The following is a 24,239-nucleotide window of genomic DNA, read 5'->3' on the forward strand; positions in this document are numbered from 1 at the left end:
CCAGCCCTGAGGCTTACCGCCACAATCCTGTCTCCCACGGCGAGGGACCCCTCTTTGGCGGCCGGGCTTCCAGGCATCACGGCAGCAGCATATACTCCATTCTCCAGACAGATGCCGCTGTCTGTGAACCACAGGGCAGACATGGGCAATATCCAGTTAACCCCCACGCCGCTCACAGGGCCCTCTGGTCCTCCCACCTTGTCTTCAGGAGGCAACATTCCCTTCAGAAGGGAACATTCACAGACTGCGACCTGCCCATCCCAACACCCGAGCCAGGTCAGACCACCCGGAGGCTCAGTGACGTCTGGTCTGGTGAATCAAACACCCAGAAACTGGCAAGACCCAGGACCCCAGGACCCGGGTGGCCCCCAGCCAGGGATGCACACGCACTGCATTTAACGGCATCAGTAACTCAAAAACATCCCCTCTGCACAAAAAAGGGGTCTGCCCTGCCATCTGATGTGCTCTGTGCACTTTGGCAGGCCCACTACCTTTCTGTCCATTCAGGTTGATGTGCAGTGGTGTGACGACCTTCCCGCCCAGGGACTTCCTCCGCCGCACGACCATGTTAATGGCCCCCTCCCCATTGAGGAGGGCCTTGATGGCCTGCTTCTTGTCCTTGTTGATGAGGTCCACATCGTTGATTCTCAGCAGCCAGTCATTGACCCTGAGGAGGGGCACAGCCAGGTCAGCACCTGCTCAGGCCTTGGGACCAGTGGGGAGGCCCCACCGCTCTAGTCTTAGGAGATGAGTGTCAGAAAACGGTTGCCCCGCACACACATTCAGAAAGATCTCCTCTTCAGCAGGCTTAAATGGCTACACTCACAGATGCTGGGGCCAGGCTGCTTGGGTGCCAATCCTGGCCCTACCACTTACTAGCTGTGTGACTTAGCGCCTCCACACCTCGGTGTCCTCATCTGTAAAATGGGGCCAATAGCAGAGTACAGACCTACCTCACTGGATTTTAAAAATTAACGAATTGATTATACAAGGGGCCTAAACCAGCACTTAGCAAACGGTAGTTTATTCTCGTTGCTATTTCATGGCATGGGCATGCAACACACATCCTAAACTCTCACCCATACTGCCTGAGCCTTTTCCTACCTGGAAAAGTGAAGGGCAGCACCTGGGGCCTGTGGAAAGGTCAGACGCAAAGGCCCCCATGAGTCACAGAGTCTCCTTTAAGGGTAATGTGAGCAGTTGAGCCTTCGAGTCCCCCAGACCCTGGGGTGCACTCACTTAACAGCCACCTGACTCCCTGGGTCCCTTGCATTGGGTCAGAGGGCCGCCCTTCCCTCCAGAGCCTGGGCCTCCTCCACTCTTACCGTAAGCGGCCATCAGCAATGCTTCCTTTGTCCACTTTAGTGACAAATATCCCACAGTCCCCTGGCAAACAAGGCTCATTCACACCTTCTGCCATATCGAACCCAAGTGCCTTCAAGTCAATATCCTCCTGTCAAAAGAGCAGTAGCCACACACTTTATAAAGCAGTGATTAGAAACATTTCACTCTGAAACCTCAAGCCACTTGCTTCTCTGTGAGGACTGCTCCTTCACCATGTCTGATGGGGCACTCAGAACACAGGATGAAGCCCGGAGCAGCTGCCACGTGCCCCTTCCAGCTACTGCAGACACACGTCCCTACAGAAGAGCCCTGCTCTGCCCTCTGCCCTCCATGCACTGTCTCCAGCCGTGGCTGGAGGGGCCACGGACACCAACCTGTCACAACCCAGCTTGGACAAGGGCAGGGAAAGGATGCACACACCCTGGCAAGAAAAGCCGAAGCCTCAAAGTGACAGCCGAGAAATGGGGGAACCCCACAAGGGGGGCATCCTCTCCCACCCCCCATTCAAAGGGAGTAAAGACATCAGGGCAGCTCACCGTCTCCCTTTCAAACTCCACAATTTCCGTTTCCCACTCCATGGAATCTGTGTCGATGGCCGAGTCGTGGGAGCTGTGCGCCATCAGCTGCCGGAACCGAGCCTCCTTCTCCAGCTGGGATTCCATCTGCTCCCTAGGAACAGAGAGGGCTATGACGATGGTCCCCAGGGAGGCAACACATCCCACCCAAGTCACAGCTCAGAAGGCAGGAAGGCCACCGTGAGAGCCAAAGGAGGTTCCTCTCCCTCTCACACTCCTTGCCAGCTTCCCAATAAATCTGGAGCTGCACGCCAAGGCTTCTTAGCTATCAAGGCATTTTCACGGAGGTTTATTCAAAAAACAATCAAAGTCTTCCCAAACTTAACCCAGGGTTTAATGCAATTCCTTGAGAAATGCCAGCAACACTTTTTTGTGGATACAGACAAGATTATTCTAAAACACACAGGGAGAGAAAGGTAAGGAATCAGAATAGCTGAAACAATTCTGAAAATGAAAAATTAAGTGGGAGGAATCACTCTACTTGATTTTAAGACTTTTTTTTATAGCTACAGTAATTGAGACATTGCAGAATTGCAGGAAGATAGACACAGAGATCACTGGGACAGAATGAAGAATCCAGAAACACCCCCACAAAGTATGAGAGGTACTAAAATACTTCAGCAGAAGAAAGCATTTGACCAGTGATGCTGGAACGCCTGCACACCCATGGCAAAAAAAAACTGAGCCCCAATCTACACATCACATCTTACAGAAAAATTAACTCAAAACGTATCACACATTGAAATGTATAAAATAAAGCTGTAACACGTTTAAAAGGAAAATACAAGAGAAAATCTTTGAGATGAAGCGTTAAGGGTCCTTAGACATCATACACTCAATTAAAAATTAAAAATTGGGGCACCTGAGTGGCTTAGTCAGTTAAGCATCCAACCTTTGATTTCGACTCAGGTCATGATGTCACAGTTCATGAGACTGAGCCCCGAGTCTGGCTCAGCGCTGACAGCGTGGAGCCTGCTTGGCATTTTCTCTTCCCCTCTCTCTCTGCCCCTTTCCTACTCTCTCTCTCTCTCAAAATAAATAAAAACATAACAACAAAATTAAAAAATTAGAAATTAAAAATCAGTAAGTTGGATTTGACCAATATACAAACACTTAAGCTCTAAGAAAGACCCAGTTAAGAGATGAAAAAAGACTCAGAAACTTTGTACTATCCCCCAGGAACTTGCACCTGACACCCTTTGTCCTAAAACCCGCACCCAGCCTTTACAGTTCATCGGTACTGCCTACTGGGCTCTGGGGCATACTCATGACCTCCTTCTGGTTTCTTCTCAAATGGACAGGCTTGCAGGTCCACATCTCTGTCTGGGCTGTGCTCTCACTGGCCAGCTCCAGAATGCCACCCAGCCTCAAGGCAGAGCCCCAAAGCCTTCTTCCCTGGACACGACCCCCACTAGCCCTGTGCAGCCTGAAGCTCTGTGTTTAATGCTCACTGCACCTGCTCATCTCTCATCCGCCAGGGCATGTCTGCTGCCTCTGCAGACTGGGGGTCCCTGAGCAGCAGCACCAGTTAGAAAGCTTAACAAAGGGAGGTGCAAATTCAAACGTGCAGAACAACAAGTGGAATTTGACTTCCTTAGAAGCTCCAGGCAATTCCAGCTCAATTAAAATGCAAAACTTTCTCCCGAGCTCAAGCCCCCAGGGGCCAGGCTTTACCTTAATTTGATTCCATCACTTGCTAGACCCAAGGTGGGTCTCTGGAGAGAGTGCTTCACTTTGCCTCTTAGCCCCTGAGATTTTCTTTAGAGTACTCAAGCCCAAGAGGTTCTGGGTTTTCATCTAATAACTAAAGCTGGTTGGCTCATGTTAGAGGTTACTGAATGGGGAGGGAGGGAAAGCTGTCACTCCGTGTGAAAGGCGTTGCTCGAGCAAGCGAGGCTTGCACACTCACACTCATGCTCCTCACCACCCTATACCGCTCTATCAGCTGAGCAAGTTTCTCACAACAGACAGCCACTGCTTCTCAGGACAGCCTTGTTTTACCCTACAGTGACAGCTCCTGGGTTCTGCCAATCTCTCCTTTTAACTTTGATCTTTGTATTTTCAGTCCATTGCTCAGGGTCACCATGTCCTGAATCACAGCCCTGGGTGCAGTGCTATAACCGAGGGGAGGCTGCCTGACACCCCAGTCTCTCACACATGGGCATCCACACGACGCAGGCAGAACGGACTAGTGAATGGTGGTCTGTCTCTCCTGTGTGCTGTAAGCCCCACGGACAGAGACCTGGTCCTCTGTTCAGCTCCCCCAGGGCCTCCCCCAGGGCCTCCCACAGGCCTGGCCCATACACAGCAGGCGCTTGGTAAATCCTAGAGGTGGTGAATGAATGAGGTAGAAAGGGAACAAATGAATGAATGCATGAATGAATGGACAGTACATGCATGCCTGTCCCCAAATGCACTGCCTCTGAACAGAGAGTTTCCTTCCTATGTACCTTTGCACACGGTGTGCAAAGTCTGTCTCCGTGCAAAGTCTGTGCTCACAAAAGGGCTGCCATCTTCTGTGATGGCCTAAGAATGTCTAATCACCTCTCAGCATGGAGGTGGCATTCAGACCCATTCTACAGGCTGACAGAGTAAGGCACAGTGAAGGGACAGACAGCCCTGCCCTGCCTGCAGAGGGGCCCCTACACCCCCAGGCAGGTGCCCACCCTGTCCCCCCACGCAGGCACCTGCCCCAACATACTTGAGCTCCTTGAGCTCCCGGCTGACGTCATTCTTCTGTTTGCGAGTGTCATCCAGGCTGCGCAGGGCCTCGGCCAGCTCGCTCACTGCCCGGTCCCGCTCCCGCCTTAGGTTGTCACAGAGCGTCCTGGCAGACAGGGCAGAGGCCAAGGTCACCGTGAGGGCAAGGGGGCAGAGGATTCACGGCCTATCCCCCAGACACCCCAGGTGCCTGCCTTGCCTCCAAATGCACAGCAGTGCTGGAAAATCTGGACGGGAGACCACCCAGGCCAACCCCATCCAGGGACAGAGAAGACGCTGAGGACCAGGAAGGAGACACCTCCGCAGTTATTGGGTAATGGGTTCTGAACATCCATTGCTCTTCCCACTGCTTTGCCCTCAACGTGCCTGGGTGAATGCCCACCCCCAGCCCCAGCCGCAGCCCACCGGGCAGGCCCTGCTATCCCATCACCTACCACAAGCCTCATAACTACCCCCATGCAGGCCTTGCTAGAGCTGTCCCCCACCCTGCAACTAGACTGAGCCCCCTACTCGGACAGCAATCATGTCTCCATCGTCTCTGCAGCCCTGTGCAGTCTCTGTGCAGGTGAGTGCAAAGTGCAGGCCTGACAACTCCCCACCAAAGGATGCGTGGCTCCTGGGGCCCCAGCACCACCTCAGCCATTCAGAGAAGGTAGGGATAGGTGACCTGGCAGCCAGGGAGCGCGTGCTCTGGGTCACCTCCAGAACTGCATCCTGTCATAGGATGGCACCTAAGGGCTGGTCCCCATCTCTCCATGGCCCCCAATCCCTCCAATCCTGAACCCTCATCTCCTGAGCAGCCCGGGTAGACGTCAGTCTCTAACCACAGGGATCATTCGGAAACTCTCAATGACCAAATCACCACCAGCACCACCATAGCCCCTCGTGGCTCTACCCCCGCCAAGAATTAAGGCTACGCTCCTGGACTTCCCTTTCGAGGCCCTTACAGCCTGTCCTCAGGAACCCCATCAGCCACCTCTCCTGGGACTCCCCCAAGTCCACGAGCATATCCCTGCCCTGAGCAAACCACACACCTTTGTTCATGTTTCCTCAGGTTGTAACACCCGTCCCCCTCCTCCACCTGGAAAACCTCCACTCAAGCTTCAGTTCAAGCTCATGCTTTCTGGGGAGACTCCACACCAGTTCCCCCAGTGCCCTGCAAGCCCCCATCACAGTTCTAACTGTGACCCTGGAATTCACCATTCTAACTGTGTCCCTCCCTTGCTGCCCTGTCCGACAAAGCTGCCGTGGCCCCCACAGCGCTGGCCCCTCAAGGGCACCACACCTGTCCGGGAGTCCCAGGGTGTCCTTGTATGAGGGACCCACCATCCTGGCACACAGCAGGTGCCCAAAGAATACCAACTAAAAGAGTGCATTTTTGATATGTCCATTTCATCAGAAGTCCCCTAAGAGAAAACCCTGTCTTTGTGCCACCTCATGGCAGGGGGAGGGTCTCATCCAGTCTCCACGCACATGCAGACATCTAGGTTGCAGCAGACACTTCTAACGCTATGAAGCAAGGCTGGGGCACCACCTCAGGTGAGAAGGGAGGAACGACGGTCACTCCCACCTTACCTGGACATGTGGCAAGTGACTCCAACCATCCCCAGAGACCCAGAGCATGGTGGAGAGATGAGAGCCCACACCAGCCCAGGGGCTCCCCGTACCGGATGCTGTCCCGTTCCGCCACGATCTTATCCCGCTCCTGGAAGGCCCAGTCCCGCCGGCACTTGGCCACGTCCGCCTCCTGGAGGGCTTCCTTCAGTTCCTGGCACAGAGCCTTGCATTGCTTTCGAAGGATTTCAGCCTCCTTGTTGGCTCTCCCAGCATCCATTGTCACCGTGTCTTTCATCTGGTAGGGTCAAGGGGCAAGCAGACGGGGCAGTTAGTGAGCCTTCGGGTGAGAAGCACCCTCCAGCCGGTGCAGGGGCTGGGCTGAACCCTCAGGAGCTGGATGGAGGGAAACATGGGATCCTAGCCTGAGCCCATCCCAACACACCCCTGCATGCACCTGCACCCCCGGTGACTCCATGTCCCATAGCCATACTCAAGACGCCTAGTGACATTAGGTAGGGTCCAGTCCAAACTCTCCCAGCCCCACAGAGCAGAGCCTGGACCAGAACCCCAGCCCCTGTGTGGTGTGGCCGAGGTCTCAGTGGCGCAGGTGGAATGCCTCCCCTGGAGTGCTTGCTCCAGGCTCCTCCCCCCTGCCACTCGCAAGGCTCACATCGCACATTGTGTGTCTCTCAAGAGCTCTCCTGTCAAAACATAACGACACAAGGACTGACTGCAGTGAAGGGTGTAGACGTCGATCATGATAATTCCCAACCCTCTGTGTCTGCAAGACTGGTTTTTATGCTCCGGCACATGGAGTTATTTTTAAATCTGAACATATACCAGCATCTTTGCTGGTGAAATCCTGCGTCTCTCAGTTTGTTTAAAAAGCCAAAATCTGAAACATTTGCATCTTGACACCTCCTCAAAGCATTACATGCTCTGCTACAGTTTCAAGTCAAATGCCTGGAAGCTCTCGTGTAGAAAGCTCCCTCTGCGTCTCTCTAACCCTTAGAAAACACGGGGAAAACGACGAAGGACACAGTGAGCATCTACTGCAGGAGGAATCCCACTTCGGCTCAAGGGCTTTCAGAAGCAAAGTACAAACAGGACACAAGAGGCAGGCACTGATGTCTGTGCCGGGAATCCCCCCTTCTTTGCAAAAAGAATAAAGACGACAAACACAGCAAGAAGGCCTCTGCGGACTCCACGGCTCACCCTCCGCAGAGGAGCCGGACGCACAGCCCCTGATAGACACGTCCAAAAAGATCCCAAAGGTTCAGACGACAGACGAGGATGAGGAAAGAAAGGAAAGTACACGGAGCCATCTCACAATCACCCCTCCTCTCTCGAGTACAGACCCAGGAGAAGCTGGAAAAAAGTCTGCACAGAAAGTACACCTTAACCCAGAGTGACACGGTGGTTGGTATGCTCGTGCTCAGACCTCACATTTCCCAACATCAGTTCAAAGCACTTCGGTTTTGATTTTCCCCACTTTCATGCAGTGTTGGGAGTCTGTCTAGTTTGCCATTTTTTTGAAAACTGATTACTGCTATTAAAGATGTCAAGAATTTATTATAAATAGTAGGTTTAACGATAACACTTAAATTAACACTTTACTCGGTGTTTTATATGTTAGTAGTTTGATATAAGAAGTGTGTTTCCATGTGGTGTCACGGAAAGGTCTTTGCACTCTGGCCTGAGGTGACACACTGGAGGCCAGCCCCGGGTGTCAGGCAGCTCCCACCCTCTCCCCCAATTGTTCATCTCCAAAATGAATTCGCTCCCCAAACACCGTGTCCATGTGAGAAACACAAGAAGCACAAGACTTGGTTTTACTGAGAGGGGAGAAGAACAAGGAGTATTTTAAAAGCGCAATAGAGCTGGGAGCTGAGGTCCCTTCATCCGGTCCCCGGATAATTCGGATGAGGGTGCTCAGGGCCCAGGAAGTGACTGGTCCCGGGTCCCACCCATCAGCCAGGAGCTGAACTCCATCCCAGGTCTCCCATGGCCACTCCAGGGCTTCCTGCTCTGCACCGTGCTGTGCCTGCCAGGGCCAGGTCTTACTCTGCCACAGCACCCCCAACACGTACCTCCTGTCCGCCCTGGGGGAGCATGGGGCCACAGGCTCAGGAAGAGAGGGACTGGCTTTCACGAGACACTCACTGGGGCCAGGCACGAAGCCAACAAGAAAGACCCAGCAGAGGCTCACCAGGGTCCAGGGAGAGGGCAATGTTCCCCGAGCGGGCAGCCCGCCCTGAGCACACTGGTCTCTTCTATTTGGGCAACATGTGACAGCCTCTAAGTTCCTGGCACGCCCTCCCGCTCCCCTGCTTGTCCTCCCTGTCCAACAGTACTTCCTCCCCCCGTCACACGCGGCTCCCACTCTGTCCCCCCGCACCGAGCTCAGCTCCACAATACTGCAAGTCAGAGGTACAGCAGGAAGGCAGGGACACGGGAAGCCACTGCCAGCCTGAGTGACCAAGCTGGCCTTTCTATGGGACAGGAGCTCTGCCAGAGAGGCTGGTCTTGGGACATAACTTGTCATCTAGAAGAACCTCTGTGATAGGCAGCGGTGCCCCACAGCTTCCCAGTGGCAAGGACCAGCTGCCCCAGGCAGTTCCTTCCCATCCTGAGGGCAGCGAGCCTTCACGGGACCTGGTCAGCCAGCGGCCAGAGGCTGGGGCAGCAGCCCTAGACAGGGAGGCCCTTGTGGACACGGCCATTCAGGGAGGGGGAAGCTGCAGAGAGGGCAGCATCCAGAGCCAGGCAAAGACCCTAACAGGCCCCCCAAAGCCCTCTTTTCACCACAAAATGCACTCCAGAGAAGAGGGTAGAACAGGCAGAGAAGAGGCAGGGGTGGGGTGAGGTGAGCGAGGAAAGAGGGTCAGTGAAGAGGGAGGAACAAAGAGAAAGGAACAGTGTAGAGAACACACAGTCTGTCAGAAAGAAAAGGAACCCCCTCCTCGGCTGAGCACAATGAAGACAGTTCCGAGATTAGGGAGGCAGCCTGGCTAGAAGGCCGACCTTGGCTGACCCTGCCAGGAGGCGGCTGCTGGACAGAGACGGGGTCAATCCCAAGGGGCCTCATCAGACCATGGGGGAGATAAGATCCTCCCAACGGCACCTCAAGGCCAGGACCGCCAAGGCCACAGACCTGGCCTCCTCTGGCCAGGTGGGGAGTGGTCTTGTCTGAGAAGCCAGACAAACTGGAGAAGGAGCGGAGCGTTTCAGCTCTGGGAGCTGCTGGGGCGGGAGCAGAGCTTCTCCTGTCCGGCCCGCTGACTCGGAACAGTGCCTAGATTCCTGCCTCAGCTGACAGGCAGACTTGGCATCCAGCCAATGCCCCCTGCGAAGGCCCAGAAACTGGGCTCCAGGCCGAAGGGCATGCTGAGCGCTGGGAGCAGGGGGGGGGACGGCAGACCGCCACCAGCTGCTGGCACCGCGGGAAACTGGGAGCTCTGTCACACCCCTACAAGAGCACCATTAACCTCCAGAACCTTGAAAACCCCTCGAGGGGGCTGCTGTCCTACCACCTTCCATGCCTTTTACACATTCTCCTGGACCTTTTCGTTCAGTGACTGACTAGTCACTTCCAAAGTTTCCTTCTTCATCGTTTTGTCTTCCTTCTTTAATATCCACATTTCCCCCAACAGTTAAGCTCTCAGATACCAGAATGAAAAAGCGAAGGGATGGTTTCTCTGGCACAATGCCCAAGTCCTAATATGTTATCTGTGCTTATTAAAAATTCCTTCATCATGGTCTTGTAAAAATTTCATCAAAGTAGATAGATCTTCCTTTTCATGAGGCTTTTGTCCTCACGGCCTGGATAAGTCTCAGCACCCCCACCCCCACCCCCCTTATACTAAATTGCTCCCATCTGGCCCACTTTTGCCTACAGAAACAACTTCATAGTGCTCACCCTAGTCCCAAGAGGCAGTAAGATCCAGACAGGCATAATAATCACCTTAACAATAAAGTAAACACTCAAATCACTCCTACTTTACGGGGCACCATTCTAAGTGTGTTTTCCACATGCATCCATTGGACTGTCACAGCTACCCTGTGAGGCACTGCTATTGTCTCTATTTTGTAGATGAGGAAACTGAGGCCCAGAGAGGTAGGAGGTCCCATGACTGAGGAGCGCCCCTCTCCAAGCACAGGGCCCTGTCCCTTGCATTCCCACAGCCCCTCGCACCGCCTGGGCATAAGGAGGCATCACTGTCCGCAGAGACCCTCACAGGCCTTGGCCCACCCCTCAGGCATCAGCCCTGCCTCATGCTCAGTCTGGAGGGCGCTGGGTACACTAATCTAATGCAAGCTGCCCCTGCCTACTTGCCCGACGTTTAACACCTTGCTTTTCTCTTCTCACAGACCAGTCTTAAAGACTGCATTCTAACAGAGCTGCAGAGCAAGTAGAATGGAGAGGCAGGAATGGAGAACTATTTCAATGGGATAAAAGTCTGCTGTGATCAATTTCAGCAGCTCTAAGCAGATCAACCAACAGGATGGGAAGGGAATCTCAAATAGGAGGAGTCCACCAGTCCACACAAGCCCCAGAAGCGCACACATGAACCTGAGGGAAAAATGTGTTAGCAACAAGGCCAAGGTGGCTCAGGTAGGAAAGATGTAGAGACTCCTTGCTGATCACTCAGGAGTCAAGCTTTCTGGCTCAGTTCTGATGCTACTCAACCCCTAGCAGCTGAACCTGGAGGCCATGTGCCCCAGGGAGCAAGGCTTTAGAAGGGCTTTGTGCTCAGCCTACTATCACATCTTCCCAGCCAGAGTCCAGATGATCCCTTTAAAGAGCAGACTCCTCAGATGTAGAGGGGAAAAAAATCCTTGAGGGTGCTCTCCTGAATTCACAAGGCCAAAGGTATGGATGGCTTTAAGCCCTTGTCCTTGGGATCCTGCTTCTCAGTGAGCAAATCTTTGAGACACACACTGACCGTCAACACAAGGCTGATCTACAATCACTTAACCAAGGGTTTGGGTGTGAGAGTGCCTGTGAGCGGAGCCCACGCTTGTCTGTGCATGTCCTGCAACTTTCTTGCTATGCTCTAAGCTCCAAGGCCCGGACCACAGCCGGACTTCCCTTTGCATGCTCTGCGGCACGCTAGAGCCGGGCCCCAAGTGTGAGCTCAGCAGCTACCCAGGCCGCATTCGATAACTCAGCCAGCACGCAGACCCAACAGGAGGAGGCTACCAGTGCGGATGCCGTGGCCCCCATCGCCCTGCCTTCCCCGAGGCAGGAGGCCAGCCGCCCCACACCCACCTGTCTCAGTGCCTCCATCTCCTCGCTGGCCGCCTTCTTCTCAGACGTGCTGCTCTTGAGCTTGGACTCGGCCAGCTCCACCTCGGTCTGCAGCTTGTCGAGCTCAGAGATGACCTGGTCGCGCTCGCTCATGATGAGCTTGTACTCGCTGTACACGGCATCCCGCTCCTCCTTGTACTTCTCCGACTCCTTTGCCATTTTTAACTGCATGGTCCTCAGCTCGGTCATCTCCGACTGCAGCAGCTCCATTTCCCACTGCAGGTCCTTGTTCTGGGCTGTGGCCTTGTTCAGCTCGTGGTGGATGGCCTCAAACCTGGGGGAGAGAGGCAGCTGGGACACGGGGGGCGGGGACCTGCCCAGGCCGTGCCGCCGTACTGGACAGTCAAGCATGAAGTTTCGAGTGAGGTCATCCGCACCTCCGACAGAGGAAAGTCACGGAGTGCCGGTGCCCCCGGACCTGGAATTTTTCTCAGCCTTTACAAATACCAGAAGTTGATCTGAGGACTTCATGCCCTCTGCTCTACTAGGAATAACAGTGTATTTCTTCCACGGTCAAGCCACATTATTTTTAAAAAATAAAAACAAAACGATGCTAGAATCGCAGCATATGAGAGGTAACATGGACTTAATGATCATTTAGTCCGACCACCTCATTTTTCAGATACAGATGACAAGGCCTGGGTGTGGGTGACTGGGGCGAGAACACAGCTCAGTCCTTCTGGCCAGGAGGCACCTTCCACACAGGCAACCCTGCAAATCAGAGCCTGCAGCTCTATAGAAGCATTTGTGAATGTATGTTCTTTAGAATGCCAATCCTTCATGAAGTGCCATCAAAAAAAAAAAAAAAAAAGTGTGTTCTCTGATGGCCTTACATTGGGAAACACTGTGTCCCCCTCCTGGAGAGACTAGTACAGAGTATCAGAGTGAAGGCTCTGAGAAGTCCCACAGACTTCTGTCTAAGTATAACCTGGCAACTGTATAAGTATAACCTGTCTAAGTATAACCTGGCAACTCCTAATCCCTTTTACATCCAGAGAACAGCATGCATAGGACACCAGTGAACCCTCCAGAGAACTGGCGTTCTGCAGGAATGTACCTTACGAAACAGTGTTTGAGGGCAAGGGTCACTTCCCTACAGATTTTATACCTTTAAAAAAGTGAAATTTTAGAAGAAACAATGCCTAGGATGAATAACTCTCCTATGCTGGGCGGGTAGATGACACAGAAGGGAGAGGCTTATGAGGAGATGTAAGAAACGAGGTGATCAGAACACATCAGAGCTGTTCAGACGGGAGGAAAAAGTGCAATTCCCAAGCCACACTGAGTGCCAACAAAACATTTCCAAAATATTCCAAAAAATTTTTTTCAAATGAAAACGCACAGTCACTTGTGCCTTCCCTTTTTTTTTTTTTTTTTCCCACTCCTTGGGAACAGCGGAGAGCCTTGCAGATAACAATAAGCCCACAAAGGAGAGCGGTCCCAAGGCAGAGAAGACCCACTTGGCCCTCTGGCCGTTCTCTTCACACAGGAGATGGGTGGACGGGTGGCTCTTACCTCCTCAGGGAGAGGGCACACTGGTGCTGCAGCTGGATGGCCGTGTCCCTCTGCTGAGTCAGCATCTCCGTCTGCTTCAGCAGACGCTGGTTCTCCTCCTCCAGCTGTTCCAGGCGGCTCAGGTCGGAGTTGTGGATGGCAACTTTCTCGCTGTACCTCTTCCGCAGGGCATCATAGTCCTTCTTGACCACCTCCAGCTTGTCCATGGCCGTGTCGTACAGTTTATTGAGAATTTCTGACGACCCATTGTGCTTCAACACCTAGGGACCAGAGAGGCACACTTACCAAGGACCTGAGGACAGGAGGGAGGGCGGGCTCGCCACTGTCCTCTGTCCGGGGGTATTACTGCTGACAAAGGAGGGGAGGCCACACCTTCTGGCCTTTGGGAGGCTCAAGATGTGATTCCACAGGCCTCTCAATCACACTGGCCAATTCACTCACTCACAAATATTTCCGAAGAGGGAGAAAGGAGTTACTGTTGCAGCCCCGAGACGTCTATCCTTAGAAAGACCTGCTTACAAGCTGACCCTTGGCTGGCAGCTGGGAACTTCAATGGCAAGCAGTCCCCTACACTCATGTAAAACGTTCCTCAAGGCGATAAGAGGGGGTCCCCATGCCTGGACTGGACAGAGCGTGGCTTAGGCTGAGCACATGTTTTCTCCTGGGAGTCCAGAATTTCAGTACATGCTCAGCAGAGGGTGCCTGTACGGCCAGACCCCACTAAAACCCCGGGGCAGGGAATAGGTCACAATTCAATGACAGAAGAATTAAGCGTGTCCCATGTGACTCCGCAGGGGAGGACTCTCAGAAACTCGCAAAGTCCTCTGGACTTTGTCCCACGCACCTCTTCCCTTTGTTGATTTTGCTCTGGATCCTTTCACTGAAATTTTTAGCCCTGGGTGTGATTATATGACGAGTCTTATACATCCTCCTAGCAAATCACCAAACCTGGGGGGAGATGTTGAGGACCCCAGTACAAGTACCTAACATATTCTAGATGCCGGTGATGCTGGACAGGTCATGTAAAGACTGTGACCTAGGGACCTTTTATCCTCATGGGCAGAAACAAACACAAAGAGACAAGTAGAGAGGTAGAGAGAGTTATCATTATAAAAATAATAACTAAAATAACTTCAGATCATAATCAGGGCTACTAAGAAAATATAGAGGGGCTAAGGCTTAAGGAGGCCTCTCTAAGAAGGTGACTTCTGAGCTTGGATGCAAATGAAGAGCAGCAGCTAGAGCACACAGAGGTGAACAAGTGCAAAGGCCCTGAGGCAGGGACCACCACACATGGTCTAGGCACAAAGAGAAGAGAAGGGCAGGGCTCCGGTCAGAGCCCCACAAACAAAGCTGAAGTGAAAAGAGGATGCAGAAATGGGCACAGCTCCAAAGCTCACAGCAAGCAAAAACTGTACCCTGAGCAAGATGGGAACCATGCAAGGCTTGTAAGCAAGAGGATGGTCTACTCTGAATTGCAGGTACTGAAGTTCACTCGAGGTGCTGCTCTAAAGAGTAAACAGCAAGATGAGTTCATTAGTTGCCAGGGGCCTTCTGGCTTCTGCTAAGCACGACAGGGGATCTGAGCCCTTGGGTGGGTCACTCCACATCTCTGGATTCCAGTTTCCTTACTCCTCCAATGATAGGACTCAACCAGAAAAGCTCGCTTAACTCTTCCAACTGCAACACACCGAGTGTCATCTGCTTATTCAGCGTGGACCCAGGGTTATCAGATTTTCGCAGCACCAAGAACCAGAAGAAGCTAGGATACCGAACACTCCCTTGGAAGGGAATGTCCACTCTCAATAAACATGATAAATGAGACCCAGAAGTCAGAATCCCAGAGACAAGGAAAGTGAGTCTGTTCCCCTAAGATGTAAGCCCTAGCTCCCAGGATCACAGACATCAGAGAGGAAGGGCACCCCACAAATCTGCCCATTCGGGGCAGTTACTCTTGTTGCTCCCTTTTTTCCTAGTTGGCTTTCTTTTTTTCTTCTTTCAAGCAAAACTCTTTCCTGCAAAGGAAATCTCACAAGGCAAGGACACTGAAATACAAACTCATTTTTAAAAACCAGTAATAGGGGCGCCTGGGTGGCTCAGTCGGTTAAGCCTCTGACTTCGGCTCAGGTCATGATCTCTCAGTTCGTGAGTTCAAGACCCACGTCGGGCTCTGTGCTGACAGCTCAGAGCCTGGAGCCTGCTTAAGATTCTCTGTCTCCCTCTCTCTCTGACCCTCCCCCATTCATGCTCTGTCTCTGTCTCAAAAATAAATAAATGTTAAAAAAAAAAAATTGGGATGGTGCCTGGGTGGCTCAGTCGGTTGAGCATCTGACTTTAGCTCAGGTCATGATCTCACAGCTCATGAGTTCAAGCCCCGTGTCGGGCTCTGTGCTGACAGCTCGGAGCCTGGAGCCTGCTTCAGATTCTCTGTCTCCCTCTCTCTCTGCCCCTCCCCCACTCACTTGCATGCACTCTCTCTCTCTGTCTCTGTCTCTCTCTCTCAAAAATAAATAAACATTAAAAAAATTAAAATTAGATTAAATTAAAAAGCAATAATAGGTTCTTTGTCAGTTAAAATCCTTTTAATGTTTATTTATTTTAGAGAGAGAGAGAGAGAAAAAAAAACAACATGAGTGGGGGAGGGGCAGAGAGAGGGAGACACAGAATCTGAAGCAGGCTCCAGGCTCTGAGCTGTCAGCACAGAACCTGACACGGGGCTCAAACCCATGAATCGTGAGATCATGACCTGAGCTGAAGTCGGACGCTTAACCAACTGAGCCACCCAAGCGCCCCTGGCAGTTAAAATCTTGACTGTTTTGTAAAAATGCTTCAATGTGGCAGACAAGAGCTGCACACTTAAACCAGTCAGAAAACCCCTAAGCACACTCTACTGTCTCAAGTCTTTTTTTATGAAAAAAACAGAATATCTTCCAAACATACAGAAAAGCAGAGCACCTAATATAACACCATTTTAAAGTACTCACCACCCAGCTCTAATCCTGCTATCTTGTCACATGTCTCGAACTGTTCTCCCAAGAAATAAAGCATTATGGGTGTTGCTAAAGTCCCCACCACATTCTTCCTCTATCCAGCACCCCCCCCTCCCCTCCTGAATCAATCACTCCCCTAAATTTGCTGCTACCCATCTCCATGCACGATACTTTATTCATTCTCCCTATTATTCATAAAAATCTCTTATGGTATCATAACATGTGTTCTCCTTTTTATTCAACGTTGCTTTTGAGATGCGGTCAAGCAACGCAAGTAGGATTTCACTACATGAACACATCTGCGCTCTTTGCCTGTTTGTTGGAAGTTTACATGGCCGCCATAACAGTCTTCACCATTTTCTTACATTTTTAAGTGTCCATTTCAGTAGTGTTACGTATATCCATACCGTTGTGTGACCCACCTCCACAACTTTTTCATCTTGCAAAACTGAAACTCAATCCCCATTAACAACAGCCCCCCCATCCCCCTCTCCCCTCAGCCCCAGGAGCCTCCCTTCTGTATTCTCTCTCTCTGCATCTGACAACTCTAAGCACCTCATACAAATGGAATCATGTAGTATTTCTCTTTTTGTGATGGATTGACTTCCTTTAGCAGAATGCCTTCAGGGTTCATCCATGCCATAGTATGTGACAGAGATTCCTTCCTTTTGAAAGGTGGATAATATTCCAGGGTAGATATTTACTACATTTTGTTTACCTATTCATTTGTCAAAAACACTTGGGTTGTCTCTACCTCTTGGCTATTGGGAAAGTTAGATTTTTTTATAGTATTGCTAATTTCATAGACAAGCAAGAGCTTTTTTAACTCCCATCCCCAAATGACTGGAAAGACAGAGCAATTCTCCTTATGACTCCTGCTTACTGACTACACACATCTTCTCGTCTATCAACTGCCTGTCTGTATCTTTGATTTTCCTTCTTCCCTCCTTCCCAACCCACCCCTCTCTCTCCTCTTCTTGTAGGACTTATTTTTAAATTCCAGACACTAATCCTTTCCCTGTTATATTTATTACAAAATCTTCTCCCAGTATATGACTTATGTTATACCACAGTTTCCCATTTTGATACAGTAAAATCTATCAATCATTTCCTCTACAGTTGGGCTTTGGTTGTTTTATTGAAGAAGCTCCTTCCTACCTTGAGATCACAAAGATACTCTCCTATTATTTTCATCTAAAAAGTTGTAGTTTTACTTTTCACATTTAAATCTTTCAACTACATGGAATATTTTTTTTTTTCTGCACGTTGTGAGATGGAGATATAACATTATTCTTTTCCATAAGCCACCAAATAAGAACTGAGCCCCTGAGTCCAGGACAAACTGAGGATACCAGAAGGTATCCAGGTGCAGGCAGTGAGGCCTGGAGGACACCAAGCACATCACCCAATGCGGTGCCCACAAGTGAGGGGTGAGAAAAATGTCCCACAAGGACTCATACCCACACAGGCCCAGGACACAAAGAGAGAAAGGAAGAGTTCTGACTTCTGCGTCAATCGGTGCTTCCACCAGTGACTGGAAAAGGTCCAGCTTTTAGACTGGAGTGTCCCGACTTGTGGACAGTACCTCAAACATTCCAATTAAAAATAACTTCAAATGTGGCACAAGAACAGACACTCAGATCAATGGAACAGAATAGAGAACCCAGAAATGGACCCACAAATGTATGGCCAAATAATCTTTGACAAAGCAGGAAAGAATATTCAATGGAATAAAGACAGTCTCTTCAGCAAGTGGTGCTGGGAAAACTGGACAGCGACATGCAGAAGAATGAACCTGGACCACTTTCTTACACCATACACAAAAATAAACTCAAAATGGAGGAAAGACCTCAACGTAAGACAGGAAACCATCAAAATCCTCAAGGAGAAAGCAGGCAAAAACCTCTCTGATCTTGGCCACAGCAACTTCTTACTCAACATGTCTCCAGAGGCAAGGGAAACAAAAGCAAAAATGAACTACTGGGACCTCATCAAAATAAGAAGCTTCTGCACAGTGAAGGAAACAATCAGCAAAACTAAAAGGCAACTGACAGAATGGGAGAAGATATTTGCAAACGACATACCAGATAAAGGGTTAGTATCCAAATCTATAAAGTACTTATCAAACTCAATACCCAAAAAACAAATAATCCAGTAAAGAAATGGGCAAAAGACATGCATAGACACTACTCCAAAGAGGACATCCAGATGGCCAACCGACACATGAAAAAATGCTCAACATCACTCATCATCAGGGAAACACAAATCAAAACCACCATGAGATACCACCTCACACCTGTCAGAATGGCTAACATGAACAACGCAGGCAACAACAGATGTTGGCGAGGATGCGGAGAAAGAGGGTCTCTTTTGCATTGTTGGTGGGAATGCAAGCTGGTGCAGCCACTCTGGAAAACAGTATGGAGGTTCCTCAAAAAACTAAAAATAGAACTACCCTACGACCCAGCAATTACACTACTAGGCATTTATCTAAGGGATACAGGTGTGCTGTTTCGAAGGGACACATGCACCCCCATGTTTATAGCAGCACTATCAACAACAGCCAAAGTATGGAAGGAGCCCAAATGTACATCGATGGATGAATGGATAAACAGGATATGGTATATATGTGTGTGTGTGTGTGTGTGTGTGTGTATACACACATACATACATACAATGGAGTATTACTCGGAAATCAAAAAAAATGAGATCTTGCCATTTGCAACCATGTGGATGGAACTGGAGGGTATTATGCTAAGTGAAATTAGTCAGAGAAAGACAAAAATCATATGACTTCACTCATATGAGGACTTTAAGAGACAAAACAGATGAACATAAGGGAAGGGAAACAAAAATCATATAAAAACAGGGAGCGGGACAAAACAGAAGAGACTCAGAAATATGGAGACCAAACAGAGGGTTGCTGGAGGGGTTGTGGGAGGGGGGATGGGCTAAATGGGTAAGGGGCACTAAGGAATCCACTCCTGAAATCATTGCTCACTATATGCTAATTTGGATGTAAATTTTTAAAAATAAAAAATAAAGTTAAAAAAAATAACTTCAAACGTTTTACTCTCGCAACATCCCCTCAGCCAGGTGAGAACCCCACTGGCTCCAAAAGCATCCAGTGGCTTCTGCAGAACAAACCACTGCTGCCATTCCTGGGCTTTCTCACAAGGTGGCAGCCCTGGGCAGACCAGCAGCATGCTCTCCTCAGCTGCCTCGTCCTCCAAGCCTCCTCAAGAAAGCAGCTAGCTCTAAAGGCAGCCTTGGCACAGCACAAAGACCTCATTTTGGGCCATGGTATCTTCACGGGTCCGCAACAGAATCTGGAGTCGACACTGTGGCTTGGCCTTTCTTCCTTGGGCAATAGCCCCCAAATGCCCTAACCATAAGGAGCTTGGATGAGAGCCTGTGTGACAGTCCAGTGCAGTGAACCGGCTGCCAGGATGGGTCACAAGTTCCCAGAGAGACGGCGTCAGTCAGGGAAAATCCTGAGCAGATCCCGGAATCCTTTCTGATGCTCACTCCCAGCCTGAGCTGAGTGGTGGGATCCAGGCTGTGTTGTTTCAGCCGCGGCCCAGCACCACAGGTGACCACTGTGCAAGACCAGATCTTGCCTATTATGAGCTGAAATCCACCTTCCTCGACTTCTACCCTCTCATTCTCGTTCTAGCCCTAAGTCATGTAGAATAATTCCTTTCCCGACAGACAGCATCCACTCAGAGGCTCGCAGGCCCCCAAATACTTCTCAACTTTCCTCTACAAACAAGGCTCAGAATCATGCCTGGGGGAATGTGATCAAAAGCCTCTGAAGAAGTTTGGCAAAATCATGGCCACAGTTAACTCCAGAGAATTTGAAAAGCCATCCTATCTATTAGTGTAGAATTTTTCCTTTTCATAATCAGAAGACTATGGTCTTATTAGATAGATAGCTTGACCTACGTACACGCCTGCACACACAGTGCTTAGCTTCCCAGCAAGGCTAATGCAATTCCCAGTGAGAGAGAATACTTAAATTCAGTCCAGCATTCTAAGATGAGACAGGCAGGAATGTTCTCGTCTCAGGCAGGCGACTCTCCCAGCCCTCGAGGACCGGGGAGGAAGTGGCCCAGCGGAGGGGCAAAGCCAGGGTCTGGTTCCATCCACACAGCAGGACCAGGCCGCTGGGCTGCACCCCACACCCCACAGGGAGGCCGATGACAGAACTGCCCTCATCTCTACACTGGTCAGGAACACCAGTTTTGCTGGGCTTCTGTGAGGCCTGCCCATCAGAAACGAAGAAATACCCCTTTCTCGGGATATCTGAGAAAAGAAGCCAACTTTCAGGAGTCACCAAAAGCTGCGGTGGGGGGAGTGACTTCACTGTTGTCTGTAGTGTTTCTTTTCTAACCAAAGAGCGCGTGTCACCGCAGTAAAGAAGCAGACACTGCTCCCCCAGCCAAGGCTTGACAACCTCTGCCCAGGATCTCTTGGGCAACCAAGAAGAATGCAGATGGCGCACTCTGACTGGGGCACCTGGAGATGGGCCGGCCAGGCTGCAAGCCTCCCCCGACACACAGGCATGTGGACACACGCACGCGCACAGGGAAAGTGGGAGAGCCCGTGCCGCCCCTCCCTGCCAGGCCTGCCTCATTTCCTCGGAGATAAATCATGCAGAGGGCTGGGGAGCCCCACAAATCCCTCAAGCAAACACGCAAGTCAAACAGCACCATTTACCCCGCAAGGGCCTCTTCAAGTTAACAAGGCGTGGGAGGAGCCAGGCAACAAAACCAGCCTTGTCCAGCGAGGTCAACCTTTGCCCTCGGGCCCTGTGGGGAGGAAACCTGTGGCCACCCCCGTGTCCCTTGCTCCCCCACTTCCTCAGCCGCTGGCCTACCCAAGAATGAGCTTCGCCTCAGTCCTGGTGAAGGTGAGGCAGCCCAGGCTGAGGACAGCACGTGGTCCTGGCAGTTCAGAGATGTCCCCTCACCCCCACCCCCACGGCAGCCAGCCTCCTTTCCTGATGGGGTCCCAAGGTGGCACTTGCCAAGGGACCCCAGTCCAGCTGGCCAGAAGTGGGGAAACCTACTGACCGTTGTAATGAACTGCCCCTCCACCCCCCGCAAGGGTCACAGCTGTAGGAAAGGACAAGAGAACAAGACATGGGCTGGAGGGGTCACGGAGAAAACCTTCCCATGTCATCTGCGGGAAGAACAGGAAAGGGGAGGAAGGGAAAGAATAATCTCAGTCCGGATGTTTGTTCAAGCTGTAAAAGTCCTCAGGAAAGTCAGAGAACGGGAGGCAATGAAACTTTATGCCTCATGAGGGCAGACATTTTTTTTACGACAAGGTGGCAACTGGAGTCTTGTTTTCAAGATATAATTCGTATGCTGCACAATTCACCCTTTAAAGTGCACAAGTCAGCGGAGTTGGTGTATTCACAAGGTCGTAAACCCACAAGGTTGTGTAGTGACGACTGCGACGTAATCCCAGAACACTGTCATCCCCTCGAAAGGAAACCCGTGCCCGTTAGCACTCACCTCCCTCCTCCCAATCCTCTGGCCCAGACAACTCCTCGTCTACGATCAGTCCCTATGGGGTCCCCTGTTCCGGACATTTCATATAAATGAAATCATACACCATGTGGTCTTTCTGTGACTGGCTTCTTCCACTTAGCGCCACGTTTTCAAGGTTTATCCGTAGAGCAGTAGGTATCAGCACGTCATTCATTCTTATGCCGAATGACATTCCGCTGTAGAGAATACACTGTGTTTTATTTACCCGTCCATCAGTCGGTGGACATCCGGACCGTTTCCACTTCTTGGCTGTTCCGAACGATGCCGCTATGGACATTCCCATTACCGGTTTTTGTGTCAACATGTGTTTTCAATTCTCTCGGGTATACACCTCGAGGTGGAACTGCTGGGTCACACGGGAACTGTACGTTTAACACTTTGAGGAGCTGCCAAGCTGACGGCAAAAGTGGCCCCTTTTACATCCTGCCCAGCCGTGTGTGGGGGCGTGGCCACTACTCCACAGCCTCCACGAGAGGAGACTGCAGTCCAGCACTGATGGGACCAGAATAAAAGCGACGATAGCAAGCATCCATGGAGCGCTTCACACACGCAGGTACACAGTGCCACTGCTTTATATGCAACATGTAATCTCCAGGACAGACGACCACAGGAGATAAGGTCTGCCTCCCTGAACAAGTCCCCCTCTGCCACTTTCTGGAAAGACCATGGGGCTTCCCCTTAGGCTAAGCTGGAGCTAGCAACACATCTGGAATGAGAAATCGCTCACAGAAAAATAAAATCCAAGCCAAACCCAAGGTGAAAGGCTAACTGAGCCAAATTTAAACCAGGGTGGGAAAATGTCCACAAATAAGTGAGCAAGGAGACAGTGGGGTAAAGGTAAAGGCAGGGAGGGACGGCCTGCCCTCAGACTGGGGCGGCCAGCACTCCCAGCCCCCGGGCAGAGAAGGCACACCAAACCCTCATCCAGGGCTATCATCCCTGCCTCTTGCTGTGGTTTCACACTGCCATAAGAGGGAGTTAGCAAAAACAGAAAGGGAGGAAAGTAGAATGAACCTAGGACATTGTTGTATTGGACTATAACTGGGAGTGTGAGATTTTCAAGATATATATTACATATTGAATATAAGGGGGGGGGAGAGTCATGGAAATGGAGATGTAATGGGGGCGGGGGGTGATGGAGTACTCAGATATTCCCTACTCTGGCCACTGAGAGGACTTGGGAGCAGTGATACCCAGTAGTATCACTATACTACTATCACTATACCCAGTAGCTACATGCAGACCCAACATTCAGACCTTGCTTCTAAGTGCCATCCTCTATTAAAAGGAATGAGGACTCCTTGGAGAAATGGTTGATTCCCAAGGCAGGGGCAGGAAATAAAATGAGCCTGGGACATTTTCTTGTGCCAAAGAACAAAAAAGTGCTCAAAGAGTGGGAAGGACCTGTCAAAAAGACAGAGAAGCAGTCCTGAAGAGGCTCCCACTGGCGACAATGAATCCCAACCCACCAAATAAAACAGGGAATCAGGAGTGCACACAGAGAGAGACAGGCAGGCAGGCAGGCAGGCAGGCAGGCGAGGGGAAAACAAGTAACTCTGCAGTGAAGCCCGGAGAGCACACCTTCATTTAGTGATCAAAGGAAACATCACTGGTAATGGCTCCTATCCAGCCAATAAGACACAGGGAGAAGGTGGCAGTGTCCCTTCTATGGCAGTCCCAAGATGCACAAATGGAATCCAACCGGGAGCTTGGACAAATCCAGGTGGAGGGACATGCTACAAAGTAACTGGCCTGTAATCTTCTAAAGCATCACAGCTACGTACGTCACAGCCTGAGGAGCCCTTCCAGACTGAAGCAGACCAAAAAGACAGAAAAGTAAATGCACTGCTTTGTTCTGGACTGGATCCTCTTCCTATTAAAGACACTATGTATACGACTGGGAAAACTCAAATGGGGGCTGATGATTAGATGGTATTATGTATCAGTGTTGGCTTCCTGACGTTGATGTTTGTATTACTGTTATATAGGAGAACACCCTTGTTCATGAAAAGCACACAGGTTGGCAGTTTGTTCTGGAATAAGAAGGAAAAATTGTTTGTGCTACACTTGCAACTCTCCTGTAAGTTTGTGACAGTTTCACAATTTTTTTTTAATTTTTTTTTCAACGTTTTTATTTATTTTGGAGACAGAGAGAGACAGAGCATGAACGGGGGAGGGGCAGAGAGAGAGGGAGACACAGAATCAGAAACAGGCTCCAGGCTCCGAGCCATCAGCCCAGAGCCTGACGCGGGGCTCGAACTCACGGACCGTGAGATCGTGACCTGGCTGAAGTCGGACGCTTAACCGACTGCGCCACCCAGGCGCCCCCAGTTTCACAATTTAAAAAGTTTTCATTGTAAATGAAAAAAAAAGCAAAGAAGATAACGTCATGCTAAATTATCAGACGAGTTCAGATCATCCTATATGAGCTCTGTCTCGAGCAAGCCCCAACAGTCCCGCTTTAACTCCAGGAGCCATAAATGGTTTTGATGGGGACGGGGCGTTCTGTGACAGTGCTCAGAGGACACCCTGCCGCTCACTAGGATTGCCTTCCAACCCCAAACATGCAACCATCGATGGACTAGAACATGGCCTCGGCTCCTACCATAAAACCAAGCAATTCCAGTCTCCAGTCCATAAGCTACAAGACAAGAACTGGCCAACATCA

At 50.7% G+C, this 24,239-nt stretch overlaps 1 protein-coding gene across 5 annotated transcripts in view; it reads right to left on the reverse strand.

Annotated features, from left to right (window-relative positions):
• The window catches only part of DLG5 (discs large MAGUK scaffold protein 5), a 126,602-nt gene that overhangs the window by 36,818 nt on the left and 65,545 nt on the right, over positions 1 to 24,239 (reverse strand). For all 5 annotated transcript variants that reach the window (XM_027062400.2, XM_053207720.1, XM_053207718.1 and 2 more), the window contains 8 exons: positions 13,024 to 13,283; positions 11,470 to 11,782; positions 6,308 to 6,492; positions 4,621 to 4,746; positions 1,881 to 2,013; positions 1,326 to 1,453; positions 492 to 667; positions 18 to 121 (listed from right to left, as the gene is read on the reverse strand). In XM_027062400.2, coding sequence (XP_026918201.1) covers positions 18 to 121; positions 492 to 667; positions 1,326 to 1,453; positions 1,881 to 2,013; positions 4,621 to 4,746; positions 6,308 to 6,492; positions 11,470 to 11,782; positions 13,024 to 13,283 — 1,425 coding nt within the window. The remainder of the gene's footprint in view (positions 1 to 17; positions 122 to 491; positions 668 to 1,325; positions 1,454 to 1,880; positions 2,014 to 4,620; positions 4,747 to 6,307; positions 6,493 to 11,469; positions 11,783 to 13,023; positions 13,284 to 24,239) is intronic.

Source organism: Acinonyx jubatus, chromosome D2 (genome assembly GCF_027475565.1).
Source record: "Acinonyx jubatus isolate Ajub_Pintada_27869175 chromosome D2, VMU_Ajub_asm_v1.0, whole genome shotgun sequence".
In the NCBI taxonomy this organism is placed as follows: Eukaryota; Metazoa; Chordata; class Mammalia; order Carnivora; family Felidae; genus Acinonyx; species Acinonyx jubatus.